This window comes from Eumetopias jubatus, unplaced genomic scaffold (genome assembly GCF_037043125.1).
Source record: "Eumetopias jubatus isolate StellerSeaLion01/CBP00866 unplaced genomic scaffold, mEumJub1_p1.0 scaffold_5, whole genome shotgun sequence".
NCBI lineage: Eukaryota > Metazoa > Chordata > Mammalia > Carnivora > Otariidae > Eumetopias > Eumetopias jubatus.
Genome location: NW_028274811.1, coordinates 61,356,038 through 61,377,612, shown reverse-complemented (window position 1 = coordinate 61,377,612; position 21,575 = coordinate 61,356,038). Strand labels below are relative to the sequence as shown.

The 21,575-nt window shown below is 39.7% G+C and overlaps 1 protein-coding gene across 1 annotated transcript in view; it reads right to left on the bottom strand.

The window, feature by feature from the left end:
* The window catches only part of RASGRF2 (Ras protein specific guanine nucleotide releasing factor 2), a 225,033-nt gene that overhangs the window by 90,398 nt on the left and 113,060 nt on the right, over positions 1–21,575 (bottom strand). Inside the window, exons 13-16 of the mRNA XM_028114573.2 lie at positions 18,670–18,752; positions 13,452–13,700; positions 12,448–12,836; positions 2,105–2,230 (exon numbers count right to left, since the gene is read on the bottom strand). Coding sequence (XP_027970374.1) covers positions 2,105–2,230; positions 12,448–12,836; positions 13,452–13,700; positions 18,670–18,752 — 847 coding nt within the window. The remainder of the gene's footprint in view (positions 1–2,104; positions 2,231–12,447; positions 12,837–13,451; positions 13,701–18,669; positions 18,753–21,575) is intronic.

The following is a 21,575-nucleotide window of genomic DNA, read 5'->3' as shown; positions in this document are numbered from 1 at the left end:
TGTGGAACGAGGTGGCAAGTAGACAGATGAATAGGCAAAATTTCAGCTAAATGGCAAGAAAATGTGTGACACTGTTCCCATTTGGATCCTCCGTTTTGTCAGATTTCAGCTTCCTTCCCATGTTCCTATGTCTCTGGGATGTAGTCACATCAGAGAAGAAACAAAGGACTTAATTCACAAACAGGATGAGGATTTCCAAATAATGCGTATATAAATTTAAAAATTTTATATATGAATATAAATATATGAAAAAAGACTATAAAGCAGAGCCCTGATAATAGTGATCAAGTGAATAGCATTTATTTCTCACCTTGGTAGAGTTTCACTTCCATAGGTTTTGGCCCCAAACTCTTCCAGGTTACCATGAACTCAAGAGGGGGTCTGTCCCATGTGGCAATGGTCAAGGAAGTTGCCAAGGCCTGGACTGACCAAAGCTCTAAGAGTAGTAGAGAGATCTGGCTAACCCCAAAGTAGACCTTAACAAGCCAGGGGAGTCCTGCTCGCCGCTTTCATTTACCAGAACCACCCAAAAGTCAGGGAGATCTGTGATTGATCAGGAGCCAGAAATCGGACCACTCCCCAAGGGCTGATATCCATCTGGGTGAGTTTTCTAACAACAGCCTGACCCAGGTTTGCTTCTCTTGGAGCTGATTACCACATGGCCAAGGCTACAAATGAAATGGCCATTTGGAGCCTTTTGCTAAACTGTTCTACTTAAAGCAGGAGTATGAAAGTCAAAAAATGTTTACATTTTACTTGATTACCTGGGGTGAATCTGCTTTCACATCTGAATAGTTTTCTAGCTTGAGGAGAAAAAAGGAAACATTTCAAAAACAACTGTTGTGTTTTGTTTTTGATTAGTAAAGAAAAATGTAAGGATTAACAACACATCCGTTTAATTTGTTTTTAAATATTTCTAAGGTTTAAAAAGTGTTTAAAGTCTGTTAATTTCTAGTAGGAAAATATTATCTGAATGCAGACCCTAATGGTAAACCACTGTAAAAATGTTTCAAAAAACAACTGTTATTTGGATTTTTTTTATTTGAACAATGGGGAGATAAAAGATTTCTACCTTTTGGTCTGATGGTTTTTCCTCCAATTAGAGGACATTTGGTATGTTCTAAAACAAATTATGGGTAATGCTTTGTAATTTTCATAACTATAGAAAATACACCAGTTTCTGCCACATGAACAATAATGATAATTGGGGTCCCATGCAACTAGACCTTATTTTATTTTAAATTCCTTATTTAAATTCAATTTAGTTAACATATACTGTGTTAGTTTCAGGAGTAGAATTTAGTGATTAATCAGTTGCATATAACACCCAGTGCTCATTACATCAAGTGTCCTCCTTAATGCCCACATCCAATTACCCCAACCCCCCACCTCCCCTCCAGCAACCCTCAGTTTGTTTCTTAGAATTAAGAGTCTCCCTCTCTGTTTTCAGCTTATTTTATTTTTCCTTCCCTTCCCCTGTGTTCATCTGTTTTGTTTCTTAGATTCCACATATGAGTGAAATCACATGGTGGTGAGGATGTGGAGAAATGGGATCCCTCTTACACTGTTGGTGGGGATGCAAACTGGTGTGGCTACTGTGGAAAACAGCATGGAGTTTCCTCAAAAAGTTAGATGTAGAACTACCCTATGACCCAGCAATTGCACTAATGGGTATTAATCCAACTGGACCTTATTTTAGGTGAAATAGTGTTCTTAATAAGGTCCCCCCAAAATTGTGGTGTCCCAGATGAGCCTATTTAATACAGACTGCGTTGGGATTCACGACAAGGTATCAGAGTCCGGGAACATTTTGGTAAAGGCAGCACTGAGATTCTTCAAACAGCCATCCTCTGAGGACAAGCCTCTTGATTCATGTTGCTCCACACAGAGTGCAATGCAATGATGGGGCAAATCAGTATTAGTTACACTAATGACATATTCTCTAATCATTCATATCTCCACTACTTGATAGTAACATTGTTTCCTTCCAACAAATTTTAGCAACTGAGACCAAAAAAATATTTTGGGAGTGCAAGAGGCAAAAGATTCTGAAGCAAGGAACTACCTTTTGCGTTTATATTTCCATGGCTCCTTCTGAGCTTACCTACAGGCTGACGATAACGAAGGTGCTGAGGAGTGGAGGGTGACCGGCAAGGTGAAAGGTCCGTGCTGTCCGCCACCGGAGAGCTTTCCATTCCTGCTCGGTCCACGGGTGCAGACTCTAGGACAGCTGTTGAGAAACATCGGGAATTTTAACAACCAGGCCATGAATTCAAGACCTTCTTGTCAGTAGTATGCACAGAAACACAAAGGTTTATTATGGGTAACAGACTTTCAGATTAGTCTACATTTTTAAAGGGCTTTAATATGAAATCAAGTGATATTTCCTAGCAGAGTGCTAATGTTGCTAAATCTCAGTGCAGTGTCTTCTTTAACCCTGTCTCACTGACCCTACTGAGCCTGGCTAACCATACCCAGTCCTTTTCTGCCCAACACAACAGCAGATGTTCAAAAGAACAGGGGTTGTGCTGTGGGGAAGAGGGACATTTCCAGATTGTAAATCAGACTGGGATCAAAATTCGGACTTCACTAATTCTTTACTTGGGTTACCCCCTTACACCAACTGAAGTCTGAATCTCTACCGGTGTCCCCCCCACCCCACCTCAGCAGCTCTGGGGACTAGTAAGGATCTACAGCTGCCATATCCAAAATGGTAGCATTAGCCAAATGTGACTAGGTAAATTTAAATTAAAATTAACTAAAGTCAAATTACTATTTCAGTTCCTGACTTGGACTAGCCATATTTCAAGTGCTCAGTACCAAATGTGGCTGGTGGCTACGGTACAGGATGGCAGAGATATAGAGCATTTCCATCCTCCCAGAAAGTTCTATTGGATAGCCCTGATCTAAAGCTACAGATCAGCAGGAGGCAAGTGGAAATTTTTAGAACGAACTATGGGGAAAGTTTAAGATCATTTGAGCTTTTCCACTGCATCTAAGATCCCATGAATAAAAGACACATCATTCTAGGGTCACATTAGGCTATTACTGATGATGTTTCTGTACCACTCGCACTGGCTTATTAACCAGGTAAAACTACAACAATGTGTATGTTCTTTCACGGAAAAACAACCAAAAAGTCATACATTTCCAGCGACTCTTTTATTTCTTTTTCCTAGAGCTTTTCATTAACCCATAACAGCTCTGTCACCTCCACTAATTTTCCATGACCCCTGTCGGCAGGATTGCTCTCAGCTTGGCTCCCTTTGCCATTCCATTCAAGATTTTACTCAATAAACCCTTCTAAAATCCCTAATGACTTCTTGCATGTGATTTACTTCCTTGGAAATATGGCCACAATTGATTTACTTCCTTGGAAATAAGGCCACAATTCGGCTCTTTTGCAATACAAAGGGGCCAGGGAAGGGAAATGGTTAGGCTCTTTCCCTGAATGACATAATTACAGTAAAGTTGGCGACGATGCGGGATACAGACAAAAAAATCCATGCTTAGCTGTTAGTTTTATTATTTTCTAAATAACTCCCTCAAAATTCTGTAATGGAAGGCATCTGCTCTGCAAGAGCAAGCAGAATACCAAATACACGTCCTTGGGCTGATTCAACCATTCAGTCCTCTGAGGCAAATGAAAAAACCATTTCGTCAGCAATTATACTGAACCCAAAAAACTTCCCAGTGAGAGAGATGGTCAGGCCCTGAATATCCCCTGAAAGAAGAGGAAAGCAAAGAATAACACTGTAAGCAAACAGGCAGCTACAGAGAGAAGAAACCATGCCAGCAGGGTGGGGGAGAAGCAGCATTTCCTTCTGGCATGTTCACTTTCAATCAAGTTCCATGCAAACAGCTTTGCTTTCAGGACGAGTAGGCAGATGTGGGCTCAAAACAAATGCTAAAATTGGGAGCACTTTCAGCCCACGGCAGGCAATTTTCAAGCTAAGCACACAGAAACAGACACCAGTGATGTGGGCCGTGCAGCAACATTTCGGCTGGGTTGCACAGTCGTGACCCGAGTGCACACTGGCGGGTGAGAGGCCCCAACACAGGGGGCGGTCCTGTGCCTTCCCTTCCTTGCCCGCCACTGGCTGGATTTTTGTGGAGATCCAACCATCGGGTGGAATACAGATGTAAGTTGGGCTGAGATGTGCACTTCTAAAGAAGATCCAGGGTGGAAGAAGGAAGAAAGGAGGGCACTAATGAATAATAGGTGAGCCTGGGGCCGATCGAGGTGGGGAGGTGGGGGGGAATAAAGTGCATTCGTTTCCCTTCAAGGTTCATCGTTTTGCTCACTTTGAGGGATAGTTCCTATTTCTCTTCTTTCCCTTTATATCATTTGAAGTTTTCTTGCCAGGAAATATTGCAAGGCTGGCATTAGCACTGCAATGACAATAAAACTGGACAAAGGTCACTAGCATTTTCCACACAGTGTGTCCTGAAATGTCTAGCTGATCAGTAGTGAGAGAGACCTACGGCCTCAGTAGGGACCTAATGGATGAAGCTGGTATTATGCAATGAGGTCGTACAAAGTTGTATCCTGAAGTGAAAAGCCAAAAATGTATAAACTATTGGCACAGAATTCTTATTCAAGTTTGCCAACTGTTTTAAGTGTTAACATTATGCAAAGCACATGCAAACATCTTTCAAATTAAAGACAGATCAGTGTCTCCCTTTTCCTTGCCGATTAGAATTTTCAAGACTAGACACAGCAGCACTCTTGGCTCCTACAGACATCGTGTACACACACACACACACACACACACACACACACACACACACAACACACACCACGCTGAACCTGTCAGGCTGACGCTGAAGTGAAGTGTTTTATGCATGACTTTCTTAGGCCTGTTTATGACTGACTAATATTGCTCATTTACCAATGCAAAATAAAAGAAAAATCTATGATTTCTTTGTTTCACCTCTTCAGAAAAATGCCACAGAGCTCCCTGGTCTCCAGTGTTAATTCTAAGCTTTCTACTCACAGCATTTCCTTTATGGGAATCCACAGGATCAATTGTTCTCAAGTTCCAGTAGGAAGAAAAGATGTGCCTGTACACCAGTCTATTCTTAGGTTTCAATATGAATCACATAATTGATCATTTTCAGAACCCAAACCAGGGCGACTCTAGGAACTGCAGAAGACCACACAGTGTTGTGTTCTCTGTTCACTAACCATACCCTTGGCCTCATATAGTTTTTCTTCATTGCCTGATTTCCTTATTCATTTTATTTTTAATCCAGCTGTATGATGTTCCTGTTTGAACTACCACTTTAACTACTTGTTAGGAACAAGTAGGAACAAGATGGGAAGAAAATACATTAAACATAATCAGAATACAGCTACAGAAAGGGAAAAGAAATAAAGATGTAAAGGGGATGGAGAACCATCTATCACACTAATGGACATCGAAAGAAAATCAGAGCAGCCATATTTATATCAGACAAACTCGATTTTAAACCAAAGACCGTAACAAGAGATGAAGAAGGGCATTATATCATAATTAAGGGGTCTGTCCATCAAGAAGACCTAAATATTAATGCCCCCAACTTGGGAGCATCTAAATATATGAATCAATATAAATTCAAGTAACAAATATAAAGAAACTCATTGATAATAATACAATAATAGTAGGGGACTTTAACACCCTACTTATAGCAACGGACAGATCATTTAAGCAGGAGATCAACAAGGTAACAATGGCTTTGAACAACACTGGACCAGATGTACTCTACAGATATATTCAGAGCATTTCATCCTAAAGCAGCAGAACAGATATTCTTTTTGAGTGCACACGGAACATTCTCCAAAATAGATTACATACTGGGTCACAAATCAGCCCTCAACATGTACAAAAAGACTGAGATCATAGCATGCATATTTTCAGACCACAACACTGAAACTTGAAGTCAACCACAAGTAAAATTTGGAAAGACCACAAATACATGGAGGTTAAAGAACATCCTAGTAAAGAATGAATGGGGTAACTAGGAAATTAAGGAAGAAATAAAAAAGTACATGAAGCAAATGAAAATGAAAACACAACAGTCCCAAACCTTTGAGATACAGCAAAGGCAGTCCTAAGAAGGAAGTGTAACGCAATTCAGGCCAACCTCAAGAAGCAAGAAAAGTCTCAAATACACTCCCTGAAAGAGCTAGAAAAAAGAAGAGCAAATAAAACCTAAAGCCAGCAGAAGGGAAATAATAAAGATTAGAGCAGAAATAAATGATATAGAACCAAAGGGAAAAAAAAAAACCCAGTAGAACAGATTAAGAAAACTAAGAGCTGGTTCTTTGAAAGAATTAATAAAATTGATAAACACCTAGCCAGACTTATCAAAAAGAAAAGAGAAAGGACCCAAATAAATAAAATCAGGAATGAAAGAGAAGAGATCACAACTAATACCACAGAAATACAAACAATTATAAGAGAATATTATGAAAAATTATATGCCAGCAAACTGGGCAATCTGAAAGAAATGGACAAATTCCTAGACATACAAGCTACCAAAGCTGAAATAGGAAGAAACAGAAAACCTGAACAGACCCATAACCAGCAAAGAAATTGAATCAGTAATCAAAAATCTCCTAACAAACAAGAGTCCAGGGACAGATGGCTTCCCAGGGGAATTCTACCAGACATTTAAAGAGTTAAGACCTATTCTTCTCAAACTGTTCCAAAAAATAGAAATGGAAGGAAAACCGCCAAACTCATTCTATAAGGCCAGCATTACCTTGATTCCAAAATCAGGCAAAGACCCCACTAAAAAGGAGAATTACAGGTCAATAACCATGATGAACATGGATGCAAAAATTCTCAACAAGATACTAGCAAATTGAATCCAACAGTACATTAAAAGAATTATTCACTTTGATCAAGTGGGATTTATTCCTGGACTGCAGGGGTGGTTCAATATTCACAAATCAATCAAAGTGATATACCACATTAGTAAAAGAAAAGATAAGAACCATATGATCCTCTCAAATGACACAGAAAAAAAAAAGCATTTAACAAAATACAGCATCCATTCTTGATAAAAACCCTCAACAAAGTAGGGATAGATGGAACATACCTTAACATCATACAGGCCATATACGAAAGACCCTCATCCTCAATGGGAAAAAAAACCGAGAGCTTTTTCCTCTACAGTCAGGAACACAACAGGGATGTCCACTCTCACCATTACTATTTAACATAGTACTGGAAGTCTTAGCCTCGGCAATCAGACAACAAAAAGAAATAAAAGGCATCCAAATAGGCAAGGAAAATGTCAAACTTTCACTATTTGCAGACAACATGATACTCCATGTAGAAAACCTGAAATACTCCACCACAAAATCGCTAGAACTGATACATGAATTTAGCAAAGTTGCAGGATATAAAATCAATGTACAGAGGGGGACCTGGGTGGCTCAGTTGGTTAAGAGTGCAACTCTTGATTTCGGCTTAGGTCGTGATCTCAAGGTAGTGGAATTGAGCCCAGGGTCAGGAAATGTGCTCAGTGTGGAGCCTGCTTAGGATTCTCTCTCTCTCTCTCTGTCTCTCTGCCCCCTCCCTGCTCGCACTCTCTAAATAAATAAATAAAATCTTTAAAAAAAAATATTCTCTTCCTTTCTCTCTGCCCCTCCCTCTCCCATCACACATTCTCACTCTTGCTCAAAAAAATAATTAAAAATAAAGAAAGAAATCAATGTACAGAAATCTGTTTCATTCTATACACCAATAATGAAGTAACAGAAAAAAAAAATCAAGGAATCCATCCCATTTACAATTATACCAAAAACTGTCAGATGCCTAGGAATAAACCTAACCAAACAGGTAGAAGATCTATGCTCTGGAAACTACAGAACACTTATGAAAGAAACTGAAGAGGACACAAAGAAATGGAAAAACATTCGGTGCTCATGTATTAGAAGAACAAACATTGTTAAAATGTCTATACTACCCAAAGCAATCTACACATTTAATGCAATCCCTGTCAAAACACCACCAGTATTTTTCACAGAGCTAGAACAAGCAATCCTAAAATTTGTCTGGAACCACGAAAGACCCCGAATGGACAAAGCAACCCTGAAAAAGAAAAGCAAAGCTGGAGGAATCATGATTCCAGACTTCAACCTATATTACAAAGCTGTAATCATCAAAGCTCTATGGTACTGGTACAAAAACAGACATCTGGATCAATGGAACAGAATAGAGAACCCAGAAAGGGACCCACAACTCTATGGTCAACTAATCCTCAACAAAGCAAGAAAGAATATCTAATGGAAAAAAGTCTCTTCAAGAAATGATGGGAAAACTGGATATCAACATGCAGAAGAATGAAACTGGACCACTTTGTTACACCATACACAAAAATAAATTCAAAATGCATAAAAGACCTAAATGTGAGACCAGAAACCATCAAAATCCTAGTGGAGAATACAGGCAGCAACCTCTTCGACCTCAGCTGTAGCAACTTCTTCCTAGACATGTCACCAGAGGAAAACAAAAGCAAAAATGAACTATTGGGACTTCATCAAGATAAAAAGCTTCTGCACAGCAAAGGAAATAATCAACAAAACTAAAAGGTAGCCTACAGAATAGGAGAAGATATTTGCAAATGACATATCTGATAAAGGGTTAGTATCCAAAATCTATACAGAACATATCAAACTCAACACCCAAAAACCAAATAATCCAGTTAAGAAATGGGCAGAAGACATGAATAGACATTTCTCCAAAGAAGACATCCAGATGGCTAACAGACACATGAAAAGATGCTCAACATCACTCATCATCAGGGAAATACAAATCAAAACCATGATGAGATACCACCTCACACCTGTCAGCATGGCTAAATTCAACAACACAGGAAACAACAGATTGGTGAGGATGTGGAGAAAAGGGAACCCTCTTGCACTGTTGGTGCGAATGCAAACTGGTGTAGCCACTCTGGAAGACAGTATGGAGCTTCCTCAAAAAGTTAAAAATAGAACCACCCTATGATCCAGCAATTGCACTACTAGATATTTACCCAAAGGATACTAAAAACAGATTTGAAGGGGTACATGCACCCCGATGTTTAGCATCGGGGGTGATGTTATCACAATAGCAGCATTATCAACAATAGCCAAGTTAATATGAAAGAGCCCAAATGTCCATCAACTGATGAATGGATGAAGAAGAGATGGTGTGTGTGTGTGTGTGTGTGTGTGTGTGTGTGTGTGTGTGTGTGTGTGTGTGTGTAATGGAATATTAGTCATCAAAAAGAATGAAATCTTGCCATTTGCAACAATGTGGGGTGGGTGGAGCTAGATGTATTATGCTAAGCGAAATAAGTCAAAGAAAGACAAATACCGTATGATTTCACTCATGTAGAATTTAAGAAACAAAACAGATGAACATATGGGAAGGGGGGGGAAGAGAGAGGGAAACAAACCATAAGAGACTCTTAACGATAGAAAACAAACTGAGGGTTGATGGAGAGAGCTGGATGGCGGAGGGGCTGGATGGGTGATGGGCATTCAGGAGGGCACTTTTAGGCTGTATGCAAGTGATGAACCACTGAATTCTATTCCTGAAACCAATATTGAACTGTATGTTAACTACCTAAAATTTAAATAAAATTTTGAAAAAAAATAAGAAAGAATGATGTAAAGAAGTGACCAGGAGCAAAGAAGTGGCATGGAAGGACTGGGGGGGCAATTGGTGAGCAATAAGGGGGTGCACATTAGTGGATGTGAATAAGAAACAAAGAGGGTAGAGGAGCTGCCCTCTCTGGAGGAGAGGTTGGCCCTAGTGTGCTTCATCAAGTGCCATGGGGCCCACTTGACACAATCCTGGAACTTCTCCATCACCCAGAGTGAAAACAGCTCTGCATTTAACAATGACCTGGAAGAGCAAAATGACATCTCTAATTCATGAACCACATGGATAAACTAACTCTTGAAAAATCTAACTGCAAATCATTTGTTTGGGGGAAATCCAGTGAAAATCGGGGCATTAAGCCCTCTACTATTTTTCTAATGTGGCAGAGAACCTAAATTTTTTTAAAGATTATTTATTTATTTATTTATTTATTTGAGAGAGAGAAAGAGTTCGCACGAGCTCAGGGGATGCGGGGGTGGGGTGCAGAGGGAGAAGAGAGGGAGAGAAGCAGACTGTCACACAGGGCTCGATCTCATAACCCAGAGACCACGACCTGGGCTGAGAAGCCAAGAGTCGGACACTCAAACAACTGAGCCACCCAGATGCCCCTGAGAACCTAATATTTTTACCACACCATTATTCATAGGTTTTCTCCACCTTTGGCTGCCAGTCATAAATGCTCAATGCTGCCACATGACAAGCTCTCCAGCTGCCACGAGCTGAGAACACAGTGATTGCAACTCTGTCCAACATCTGCACTGACCAGTCCCTAGGAGCCTTTGTCAGTGTCCTTCATTCGGAGCTTAATCCAGTTCTTCCTCATTTATCTTGGTCTCCCTGAGTCTAACTTGAATAGGGGAAAAAACTACTGATTCCTACCAGTGACCACACCTCCATCCTATATAGTAGGACAAACATTGGACCATTGCTACACACTCTGGGCTTGGGCGTTGAATACCAAAACTAGGGAACTTGGTGAGCAATGTCACAATCTGTAACAAGTTAAGAGGAAGAATTAGCCACGATGGGCAACGGGCAGCTTGACTGAGGACCTCTAGAACCACAACATGAATTCAGACCAAACTCAAAGCCATGACATGCTTACTCCTAAAGCTCTCCTAACTCAAAATAACACAAGAATCCAGACTTACCCCAGACTTCTATTTGCTGCAGTCCAATTAAAGGAAGGAACAGACCTTCCCATATTCAGGGAAGTTCCTATACTTTCCAGGGCACCCTGCCCCAGGGGGCAGGTCTGTGATAAGCTTCCCTAAGTTGCTCTCTCCACAGAGGTTCCCAGGCACTGGTGCTGGATGGAACCCCAAATGTACTTGTCAGCTTGCGTGCTGCCTCATTATTCCCAAGAAGAATCCATCATGATTCTACTAAAGCTTGTTGTTGTAATGACTTTTTAATTATCTTCCTCCTTCCCTCCTCCTTAGTTGCTAACTTGTCAATTTAAAGAATTTCTTGTTTAAAAGGGTGCTACTTTTGATAATGACAACCATCCAGTTAAAATTCCATTAAGTACTTCACTCAGGAGGCTTATTTTTAAATTATCTGAGCTAGGCAATATATAGAAGCTTCAAGCCGGTAGAGAAGCCAAGGGTCTATGCTTCCATCTGGGTGATCCTCCTTGAAATTTGGACACTTTGATTAAATACCCAATTTTTTTTTATGTCATCAGTAAATAAAGCAGTTATCATACAGAAAAAAAAGTTATTTGCTAATTTGGCTATGAAACCTTTTTTATTTTCACCACAGAAACACTAAAGCAACAAAAGTCACCTCCTCTAACCCCTACATTGTACTGAGCTGCAAAAGGTAAGGTGACAGAACACAGGATCCTTGGTTAGTTAACTGAATGTTTTGCTTGATTCATTCATTTAACAAAAATTAACTACCTGGCAGGCACTGGCCAAGGCACTGAGAGTACACAGATGAATAAGATAGACAATGTTGCTTATCTTATGGAACTTATATGTCTAGGCAGGAGGAAGAACAAGTGCAAACGCCCTGAGGCAGAAATTGTTGAGCTGTTTCTGAGACACAAAAAGGAAGTCCCTGTGGATGAGGGAGCATGATGGGAACAGGGGTTGGAGAGACAAGATCCAAGTCTCATAGTATCTGAAGGCCTTGTGAGGGAAAATAGATTTTAATCTAAGTGCCACAGAAAGTCATTAGAGAATTTAATCAGGAAAACATATCTAATTCACCTTTTTAAAAAAACCATTTTGGCTGTCATGGACAATGAACACTGTCTCGAATTTTATTTTTCTCACTCTATCTCTGTTGTAGTATGAAGCACTGCCTTGGTAACTAAACTGAAGAAGCCATCTTAATGCTTCCGGCTGGGTCATCCTCAGCAGGGGAGACTGGAAGCAGTACTGGTGTTCAAGGCAGACACTGAAGGAGAAGGCTCTGAGGCCCAAGTTCCCAGAAAAGGGTGCCCACCTCCTACCTCTACACAAAGTATCATGTTAGGCTCGTTACCAAACAGCCTTAACCAAATTCCATGAGGACTCTTCCAGTAATACGGTTCAGATAACGCTGTCTTTCCATACACAGCTGACTACAATCAGCCTTTTACTGTAAAAGACCCCAGGACAGCTAACTTTGCCCTCCTTCCCACACAGACTAGAGTGACCTACAGGCATTGCCTCTTCTAACTAGCCATTGTATTCATTCTACTTTCTACACAGGAGTAGGAAAGCTATAAAGAGAGGGATCTAGGGCTCCAGAAGGAATGGTGGGGAAGCAGGTGGCCAGCAAACAAACACAGGCTGTGGCAGCTGGATAATACCTCTTTGAATACTTCGTTTTAGCTTGTTACACAGATCCACGCGGGGGTTATCTACAGGCTCCTCTATAGATCCCGGGCTTTGTTCTGGAGAAGGAAGGCCTCTGCTAAGATCCAACGGTACTTTGCCAGTGTGCGGTGGCGGGGATGCAGCAGGGCTGTGGGTGGTGGTAGGACTGCTGGACGCTGAGCAGGTAGTCAGGTCCAACGCTCCTATCCTTGAGTTCAACGGAGAAGTCAAGGACAGCTTTCTGGCCCTCACTGGGGAGGACGTCCTGGACACAGCCAGCGGTGGTGGGGAAGAGAATTTGCGACACAAGCGTGGGGATTTGCCATCCACCAAATGTTCACCTCTATTGTTCTGGCTGGTGGCAAAAAACAATTCTAATGACCTAAAAGTAAGAACAGAAGCCATGGATGGAAGACAGTTAAGTAAAGAGGATTCCCTTATCATTCAGAACATGCTCCCTCCATTAAAAGGCCACAATATCATCACACTTCCGTTGCTGGATTTACTTCATTTAAATGCTACCTATATACCACATACTTGCTGACGGAATACAGACACATTTTAGGCCTTGTCTAATCCCTTGCTTACTCAACTGTGGGTCAAAGACCAGTAGCATTGGTATCTCTGGGGAGCTTGTCAGAAATGCAGAACTCAGGCTCCACTCCAGACATGCTACATCACAGTCTGCAATTTAACAAGACCCCTGGGTGATTCTTAACGCATGTTAAAGTTTGAAAAGCCCAAGTGTTAAAAAAAAAAAAAATAGGAAAGCCTAAAACAATACAGTTAGCTTCCAAATAATCATGGAGCAAGCAAAGATGACTTGGGGACTCTAGGCTTCTCAGCTTCTTCCATGGAGAACTATCTGTGACCTCAACCCACCCCCTTCTACAGGCAGGGCATGTAAGTTCCCAGGTGAGCCAGTCCGGTAGAAATCTGCATGGAGACCCAGGGACCATGAGAGCCAACTTCCACGACAGGCAAGTCCAGAGCCTACCTGACAGGGATGGAGGTAAAAGGCCTCTTGTATATGTCGGAAAGTTTGGCCAGCACCACAGCTGCCGTAGTGAAAATACGATAGGTGTGCAGAAAGGTGTTGAGGAAATCGATACTGAGAAACCGCAAGTCTGTCAGCCGCTCCAGGAGGCGCTCCACACTGGCATAGCGGATCTGGGGCACTTTGCAGGAGTTCAGTGTTTTACTGAAGCAAATGTCGGTGTCATCTTTATGAAGACGGGCATCAGACCTACCCACAAAGCAGGAACATAAGAACAAAACCGGGACATGGCTTCCTCTCAGCCACTGAGTATTTCAGTATTCCAAAACACAAACTTGTATGTGGGCTTCACAATTTTATTTGATAAAAGATGTTGATATGACTTATTACATGTAAGAAGGCAGGGCTATAAAAACATCAACTATGTCCTTATAATTTAGGGAGATCAGAATTAATTGCAGAGAAGGTAAGAATAATTCATTTCGTTCTGTGGATTCCTTCTGTAGGGGAAGAAAAATAATTTTCCCTCTACCTTTCTGAGTTCTTGGCTGAGACTCTTGTAATAAAAGACAGATTAGCAAGAGAAAAACAAACAGAAGTTTATTAACACGCATACCTCATGTACACATGGGAGATACCCAGGGAAAAATAAGCAACTCCCAGAGGTGGCTTAGAATTCAGGCTTAAATACCACCTTAATAAGGAAGGGGGGGCAGGAGGGGTAGGCCTCTTAGGGGAGAGTAAATGATTTTTAGGAAAGATGAATGGGCCCCTAGGAGACTAGATGGGATATAGGATAGTTTGGGACAGTTCATCTAGGTGTGGAGCTGACTTCTAGTATCCTCTCCTACAATAAAAGTTGGTTGATGAAATTCCCAGGGAGGGGATTTATGACAACTGAGTGCCTTTTGGAGGATCTGTCTTTAGGCAAATAAAAGGAATTCAGAGAAAGTTTCTCCCTGCATTTGCTGTTTTTCAAGTACCTACAGCTCAATCAATACGCCCAAGTGGCATGTTTCGGGGTGGCACATTCTGCTATCCTTCACTTCTCTCTCTAGTTCAATCATGTTTTATTAGGGAAATGAAACTAAATGCCCTATTTAGGAGGGGCATTGCTTATGTCTTTAAATCAGCATATCAGAAGTGTGCTCAGTAAGTAATGGGTAGTGGGGGAGAGGGAGACACAGATATCACTGCTATATTTATGGTTATTTTTTTCCTCACTTCTGATTTTGTGCATTTGTGTCCCCCCCCCCCAGTTTTTTCTTAACTAAACTGACCAACAGGCTATGTTATTAGGTATTTTTCCCTTTAGAACTGGCTCTTTGATCAATTCTACTGTTTTTCTATATTTTAATGTATTCATGTCTGTTCTTATCTTATTTTCTTCCCACACCTTCTTACAGTTTACTTTGTCATTCTTTTTCTAACTTCTTGAACTGAATGCTTAATTCACTCCAATCTTCCTGGCTCATTAGCGCATTTAAGTCTATCCATTTTATGAGTAGTACAGTTTAATCCATAAATTGTGTGAAATGTTATGTCTTCATTATTTTGCAATATTTTGAAGTGTTAAAAATATCTTCCTTTAAAAAAAAAAGTAATGGATGACATTCTCCATGAACAGTATCCACCATTACCCCCTTCAGTGTTCTGTTTTTTCCTCATTCTGTAAAACCTCCCATGTAGCTGCTCCTTTCCCCTACTGGATTCCCTGGGTGCCTGAGCAGCCTGTCGAGGTGGATGAGTACGCTAGCAGGAAGGTTCACACAGCAGCCCTCACAATCTGTGGGTGTGCTTAGAGCGCTCAGCCAGTGGTGCACATTTGTTTGAAAGGGCAAAAGAGGCCAGCAGAAAGGCAAAGCTTGCAAGAGGGGATGCCTGGAAGCAGGGGCTGAATCCAAGTGGGGCTCAAAGAAATGCACACCTTTGTTAGGACTGCCCAGAGCTTTCGCAATGCCTTCTGAGACCCCTTATTCCCCTCCACTGCAGTATCTCAGAACAAGCCAACAGTGAAGTCCTGGATTGCACCAGGACTTGATGAACGGACATGCTGCAGGGCCAGGAACGTTCAGTAAGGTGATTGCTTGCTTAGAATCAGCTCACTTGTTGTGAGTGCCCTAAATTAGCCCCTTCAGCACTCCGAGGGATTTTAAATTGTATATTTATTTTCCTTCAAATAAAAAGGAATCAATAACCTTCTTAGCTTGCTCTTGGAAACTTCCCACCCCAACATATGCTTGGTGAGGCAAGAGTACTTCATTTACAGGCTCGAAGGAGCATTTTAAATGAGCAGCTTACCTTACCCCTCCCCAGAAACTAAGGGTGGCCCATTTGTTTGAGCCACTTCATTGATCTCGAAAATACACAAGCACATCTTTTGAGATTCTTGAAAATGGCATGGGGCTCTTTTTTTCCACTCACTATGTGACCCTTAATCAACTTTACTCTTATGGTTCTTAATTTTCTCATTAGGAGAAAGACCTCAGAACTTTCATCAATCAATAAGGCTGTCCAGAAGATGGCTGACTGAGGTAATCAATTTCTCCCCGACCATTTTCCTATTAAAAATCTCTATTTTCTAAGAAAGGTGAGGTCAACTATTATTAAAAGGAAGCGAGCCTTACCCTACCCTACCCTAAAATGGAAGCATCATTTAAAGGGGCATTTTCACCTAATCAGTATCATAATTTTGCATTCTAATAATAGCTCTGAGCTTTGCAGCTTTTGATTCTAATTACTTTACTCCAAACACTGGAAGAAATGGGGTACCTGGCTGGCTCAGTTGGTAGAGCATGCAACTCAACCTCAGGGTTGTGAATTCTAGCCCCACGTTGGGCATAGAGCTTACTTAAAAAACAACAACACTGGAAGAAAAAAATATGTTGTGGCAACATTAAATTAAAATAAAACTGACTAATTATACCACTGTCCTTCAAAATTATATTTTCCTTTTAAGAAAAGATAATAAATTAAATATGATAAAATTATTTAATTTTCTTTTATTACACTGAACACAGTGTTTATTTCCTAAGGGGCTCTCAAGTGAGATATAATGCATTACTTAAACCTCCTGTGACAATAACAAGTCCTTTTTGGTGAATTTAAAAAAGCAATCTTGAGACATGAAACCCAAATCACCTATTATAATTAAGTTTTAAAGGGAAGTGAGTGCCTGCAAAGTGATGCCATGTAACAAGACACAATTAGGATAGTTTTTCTTTTAACTATCAAAAAAATGTTGTCTTTTTTTTTTCATGGTATGTGGCCAAGGAGAGGCACAGGGAGGCACTAATACAGAATTTAGGGTAGAATAGGGACACAGGGGGAACTATCAGAAGGAAGAGAGACTGCAAAATTATCCTCTTTCCTCCGACTGAGGAAAACCAGGCTCAGTAAGTCTGGGAAAAGAGGAACGAAGAAATATATGAGACTTTACTTTGCCTTGGGATTACGTCTAGAATAGGATAGATGGGCATCAAAACATGCGTGACTCTAATAGAAAATCTTTACAGGTTTCTGTCCTAGCAGGAGAGCGGTTCCTACTCATTCAAGCAGCACTCTGTATACCCATAAGAGGGAAGTTTTGGTCTGTGTGTGAGGTAGTTACACTACAAGGTTGGATATGGACACTTGTCAAACGGACATCATAGGAGACAGAAGATGCCTTTGGGCACCAGCCATAACCAGTCAGGCACAAAATGAAAATTTGTGTCTGTATTCATTTTTAAAGTCAACAAAATGTATGTATAGCATACGTAAAGTAGCTCTAGGGTTTAGGAGCTTATAACTTGGCTGCAATGTCCAATTCACATATTCTCATTCTAAAGCAGTTGGGACTTTCATGGCTGTCTAGCCTTCAAGAAACTACTTTTAAAAATGAATAAAAGTTACATATGCTATTTTGTGAAATATTAAAATAAGCATCCTGTGGTAGAAAATTAAAATAACTCTAACCAAATGATGTGAATTTAAAAATTAAGTCACAATTTGGACCTTTTGATTGAATACTGCATACCTGGTCTTAATCTTAGCATCATACATTTTTAACTAATGTGGTTCCAAAAAACTATACTAAATCAAAAACCAAAAAACTGAATGCTAAAGGAATCTTCGCCCTAGAGTCTTAAAATGATTCTACCTAAAATATTTTTAAATTTGACCAGTAATTTAAAATATTATCATTCTTTCACAGTTTATATTTTCCTGCAGTAATTACGGCAGGAGTATAACATACTCTGTCTTCATCTGATACAGTAAATAATAAGTTCTAAAAGTTGTACTGTTGGGATGGTGCTAAGTACACTAATTTCCTATCAGAAGAGGAAAATTAATGTTATTTATTGCCTTAGCACAAACAGCTTAGATCTAAAAACAATCCACATTAAAAATGCATAGAAGACAAATATTTTCTTGGTTTCATGTAACTTTTTTTAAAGATATAACAGGACTGCTTTCAAAAATACATTTTATTCTTAGAATTTGAACTACAAATAACCAAAAAAAAAAAATGAGAACAGGGAACAATTTGGTGAGCTTCAAAATACTCCTGAAACAATTTCACAATTTATAATCAAAAAAGTATGTAGAGACAAAAGCATTAATACAGAGAGCAATGGCACACAGTTAATGATATAACTTCTCATTTTAAACTACCATTTCCCTATTGACTACCTTAAATTATAGGATATGTTTTGTTAACAAAACAGAGAGACAGCATGATGACAGACTTGGGCAAATCCACCTATGGGCAGTAGTAGACAGTACCCTGGGAAGGCCAATTGATGCATGTCAAGTGTCTTCGCAATCTAAATATATCTCTACAACCAAATCTGAGTAATACGATTCAGATCCACTGGGAAGATGCAAAAAGAATGTGCCATACTTTGACCCAGCCTCTGACCTTGGATACATCTGGCTGTCACAACTTTTTATATTGAACTTGAAAAATCTCAATAGGCTTTTGTCCTGAATAAAAGCATATGTAACAGTATGAAAAACATTTTCTTATGCTATGAATCAATAAACACGAATCTAAAAAACCATTTTGATAGTCTTATGATTTATAATAGCATACCATGAATTATTGCATTACTGTCAAGAAACATATTCACAAAAGTGAAGCAGAATCCTACTGAAGCAATGTTTTATGCAGGGCTTTATGTTCTCTACCAATTTGACTTGATTAAAATGTAAGGGAAAGGATTATTACACTTACTTAATCATATGTGGCACAGTAACCTTGGAATTCTCTTCAAATACTATAGTCATTAAACCATTACACCGTATATTGTCCACACACTGCGAAATTAGAAAACAAACAATTTCAACCCACATGAAAACCTAGGCAGATCATATAGTCTCAGAATTGTTTATAGCCACAAAAACAAGTTGAGTTTCTCATTTTGTCTCTGTGCACACACACACAGCAGCATGTAAACATTATACATTGAAGAACAGATTCAATGCCCAGATACCCAAACTGTGCACCTGGCAAATACCTGAGGACAGATATAAGAGCTGTATTCTCCTGGAATGTACTGCCTAAGGACTCTGGCCCCAATGTCACATCATCACAATTCTCTGCCAGTAGCTGCACCAGTTGAGAGGTTTATACCTTCTGACAGTAATTGCCTCTGCGATATTCATTCTCTGCCTGAAGGTGGTCTGGGGCAGGCTGAGTAGAAATGTTGGCTTTCACGGATGGAATTCATCTTCTGTCTCACCAGTAGGCTCTACGCCTGCTTCTGAGGTGTTTTTTTCCCACACTTTACTCGCTTCTCTAGCAGTTTCTATTGGCACCATGTTGATTTGATGAGGATGCATTGTGTAATTTCTCCTGTTTCTGGAATGCATGAAGCCCTGTTCATCTTTTTCTCTTTTCTTTTTAGGAGAAAAATTCAAGAACTTCTGCTAATTTCCACTGCCTTATTTACTTATGCCTTATCAATTTAAAAATTCCCTTTGCAATTAGAGAAAAGTTAGAGAAGGATTTATTTTGAATTACACATCTTCTTTTTGAACAAAACAGAAAATGAAAAAAGATTTAAGCAATTTTTAAAATCAGAACTTATTTCTAGTTACTAGGATACCGTGTAGTGATTTATAACTGTAATTAAATGGTGTGAAGAGGTTGACTGGTGGAGGGTGAGGGGCATGGGGAAGAGTGTTGTATGGGGACAGGACTTAGACACAGACAGGGAGAGAAGAGATGCGATAAGTGATCCTTTACCCCAGTGGCCTTCTTTTCATTCTCAGTGTTTCTAAAGCACAATGAGGATGCCGCCTGAGTTACCAATGCAGGAAGTGAGAGGACAGAGATGGTGTTTGGTGGAAAATGAACAATGTTCCTTCAGTTTCCTTTAACATTTTAAGCAAATGGCAGAGTTACACAAACAACAGCTTTAGGATGATTTAGGATTATAGTTTCTATGTTGAGATTTTCTATTTGATTCTTTGACACATCAACCTGGTCCTTTTTACATAGTAATCTTTTATTTTTCCTTCCTTCCTCCCTCCCTGCCTCCCTCCCTCACTTCCTTCCCTTCATCTATCTTCCTTCCTTCCGTCCTTCCTTCCTTCCTTCCTTCCTTCCTCCTTCTGGCTTTAAAATATTTTAAACATTCTTATTTTACAGTCTTTTCCAAGTTGTCACCCTATTATCTGAAATTCCAGCAATATTAATTCTGCTGTTCACTGTGTCTTCTGACTCTCTCATGAGAGATAAGTTACTTACAAGATTTGTAATTTTTGATTTTGAGCACACTGTCATGAGGCGTGAACTGTAAAGTGTTGCTAATGGAGTGACTTTTGTGTTTGCTCCTACCAAACAGTCTTGAGATTTCAACAGTCCCCAAAATTGCTTTTACGTTAATTTCTCAGTTTGGATTTTTCACACCATGTGAATATTATGCCTTTAAATTTCAAATCCATAGTCCAGAAACACACTCATTTCTTCCAAAGGAAATTTTTTAAAAATCAGAACCCAAGACAAAGACAAACTTCCTTATTTCTTTTTTGGGCTAATGAGAAGAGTTTTTTGAGTTCTTATCTCACAGAGGGGATACCCTTCCAATATCCAGGATTTAAGCAGGGAGCTCAATTGGTTTAAGGGGCCCACAGCTACCTCAGTCCCTTTAGTTAAAACCCCTCGGGCTTGGGACCAATACTCAATCAAAAATCATTCCTAGGTCTCTAGGTCTTCAGCTTAGAAGCTTTCTGCTCTAACTTTAAGTTTCTTCGGTATTTCTGACAACTAGGGATTTCTGTAAAATATGACCAATCTGTAAATATCACCAATGTATTTTAAAAAATTTTATTATATTGATTTTATATCTTAAACATTTCTGTTTTTGTAACTAGAGGGGATCTAAATCAACTCAGTCCTCTACACTGTCAAAATTGGAACTTGAGATAAATATTTTAGGTCCAAAAGAGATTTGTGTGACTACTTTTGACCATCTCATTATCCAATGTCATATCTCATTCATAAATCTCTGTGATTTCCTGTATGAAACATTAAAATTATTTTCAACAGAAAAAATTTTTTGCTTACATTCAAGTTTCAGGAAATCAAAACACACATGCAATCTGAGCCATAGCTCAAAGGCCATGTAATAAAAATCTTCATTTCCTAGAGGCTCCACAGACAGGCTGCAGTGACAACCTGGGTTTACGAACAGAACTCCTGGGGGCTCTGAGTCCACTAGCTCTACTTCAACAAGAGTGTTCTGTTTTTTTCTCACTTCCATTTGGGACTTTCAATGATGCTGCCCTGGAGAAAGGGTTCTCTTCCATAAAAAGTTGGACTACAACAAGATAATCTGTGTATTGGAAGGCATGGCATATATTCATGACCATATAAGCCTGTCTTTTAGTTATGTTGGAGAAAAGTGACTGAGCCCTGAGAAAATGAATATAGTTCACTCATTCAAGAAGAACCATGATAAGCAAAGTGTCACATATCTTTGAGCATACACCAAATTTATGTGAATTACAGTAAACCTTGAAATTAATAGAATTAAGAGAATAACATGCATGTTCACAATAGCCCCAGACAATTTTGAGGCAACTGGTCCTTAGAAAATTGCTGAGAATGACTTCTCCAGCAAGGTCTTTTGAGGA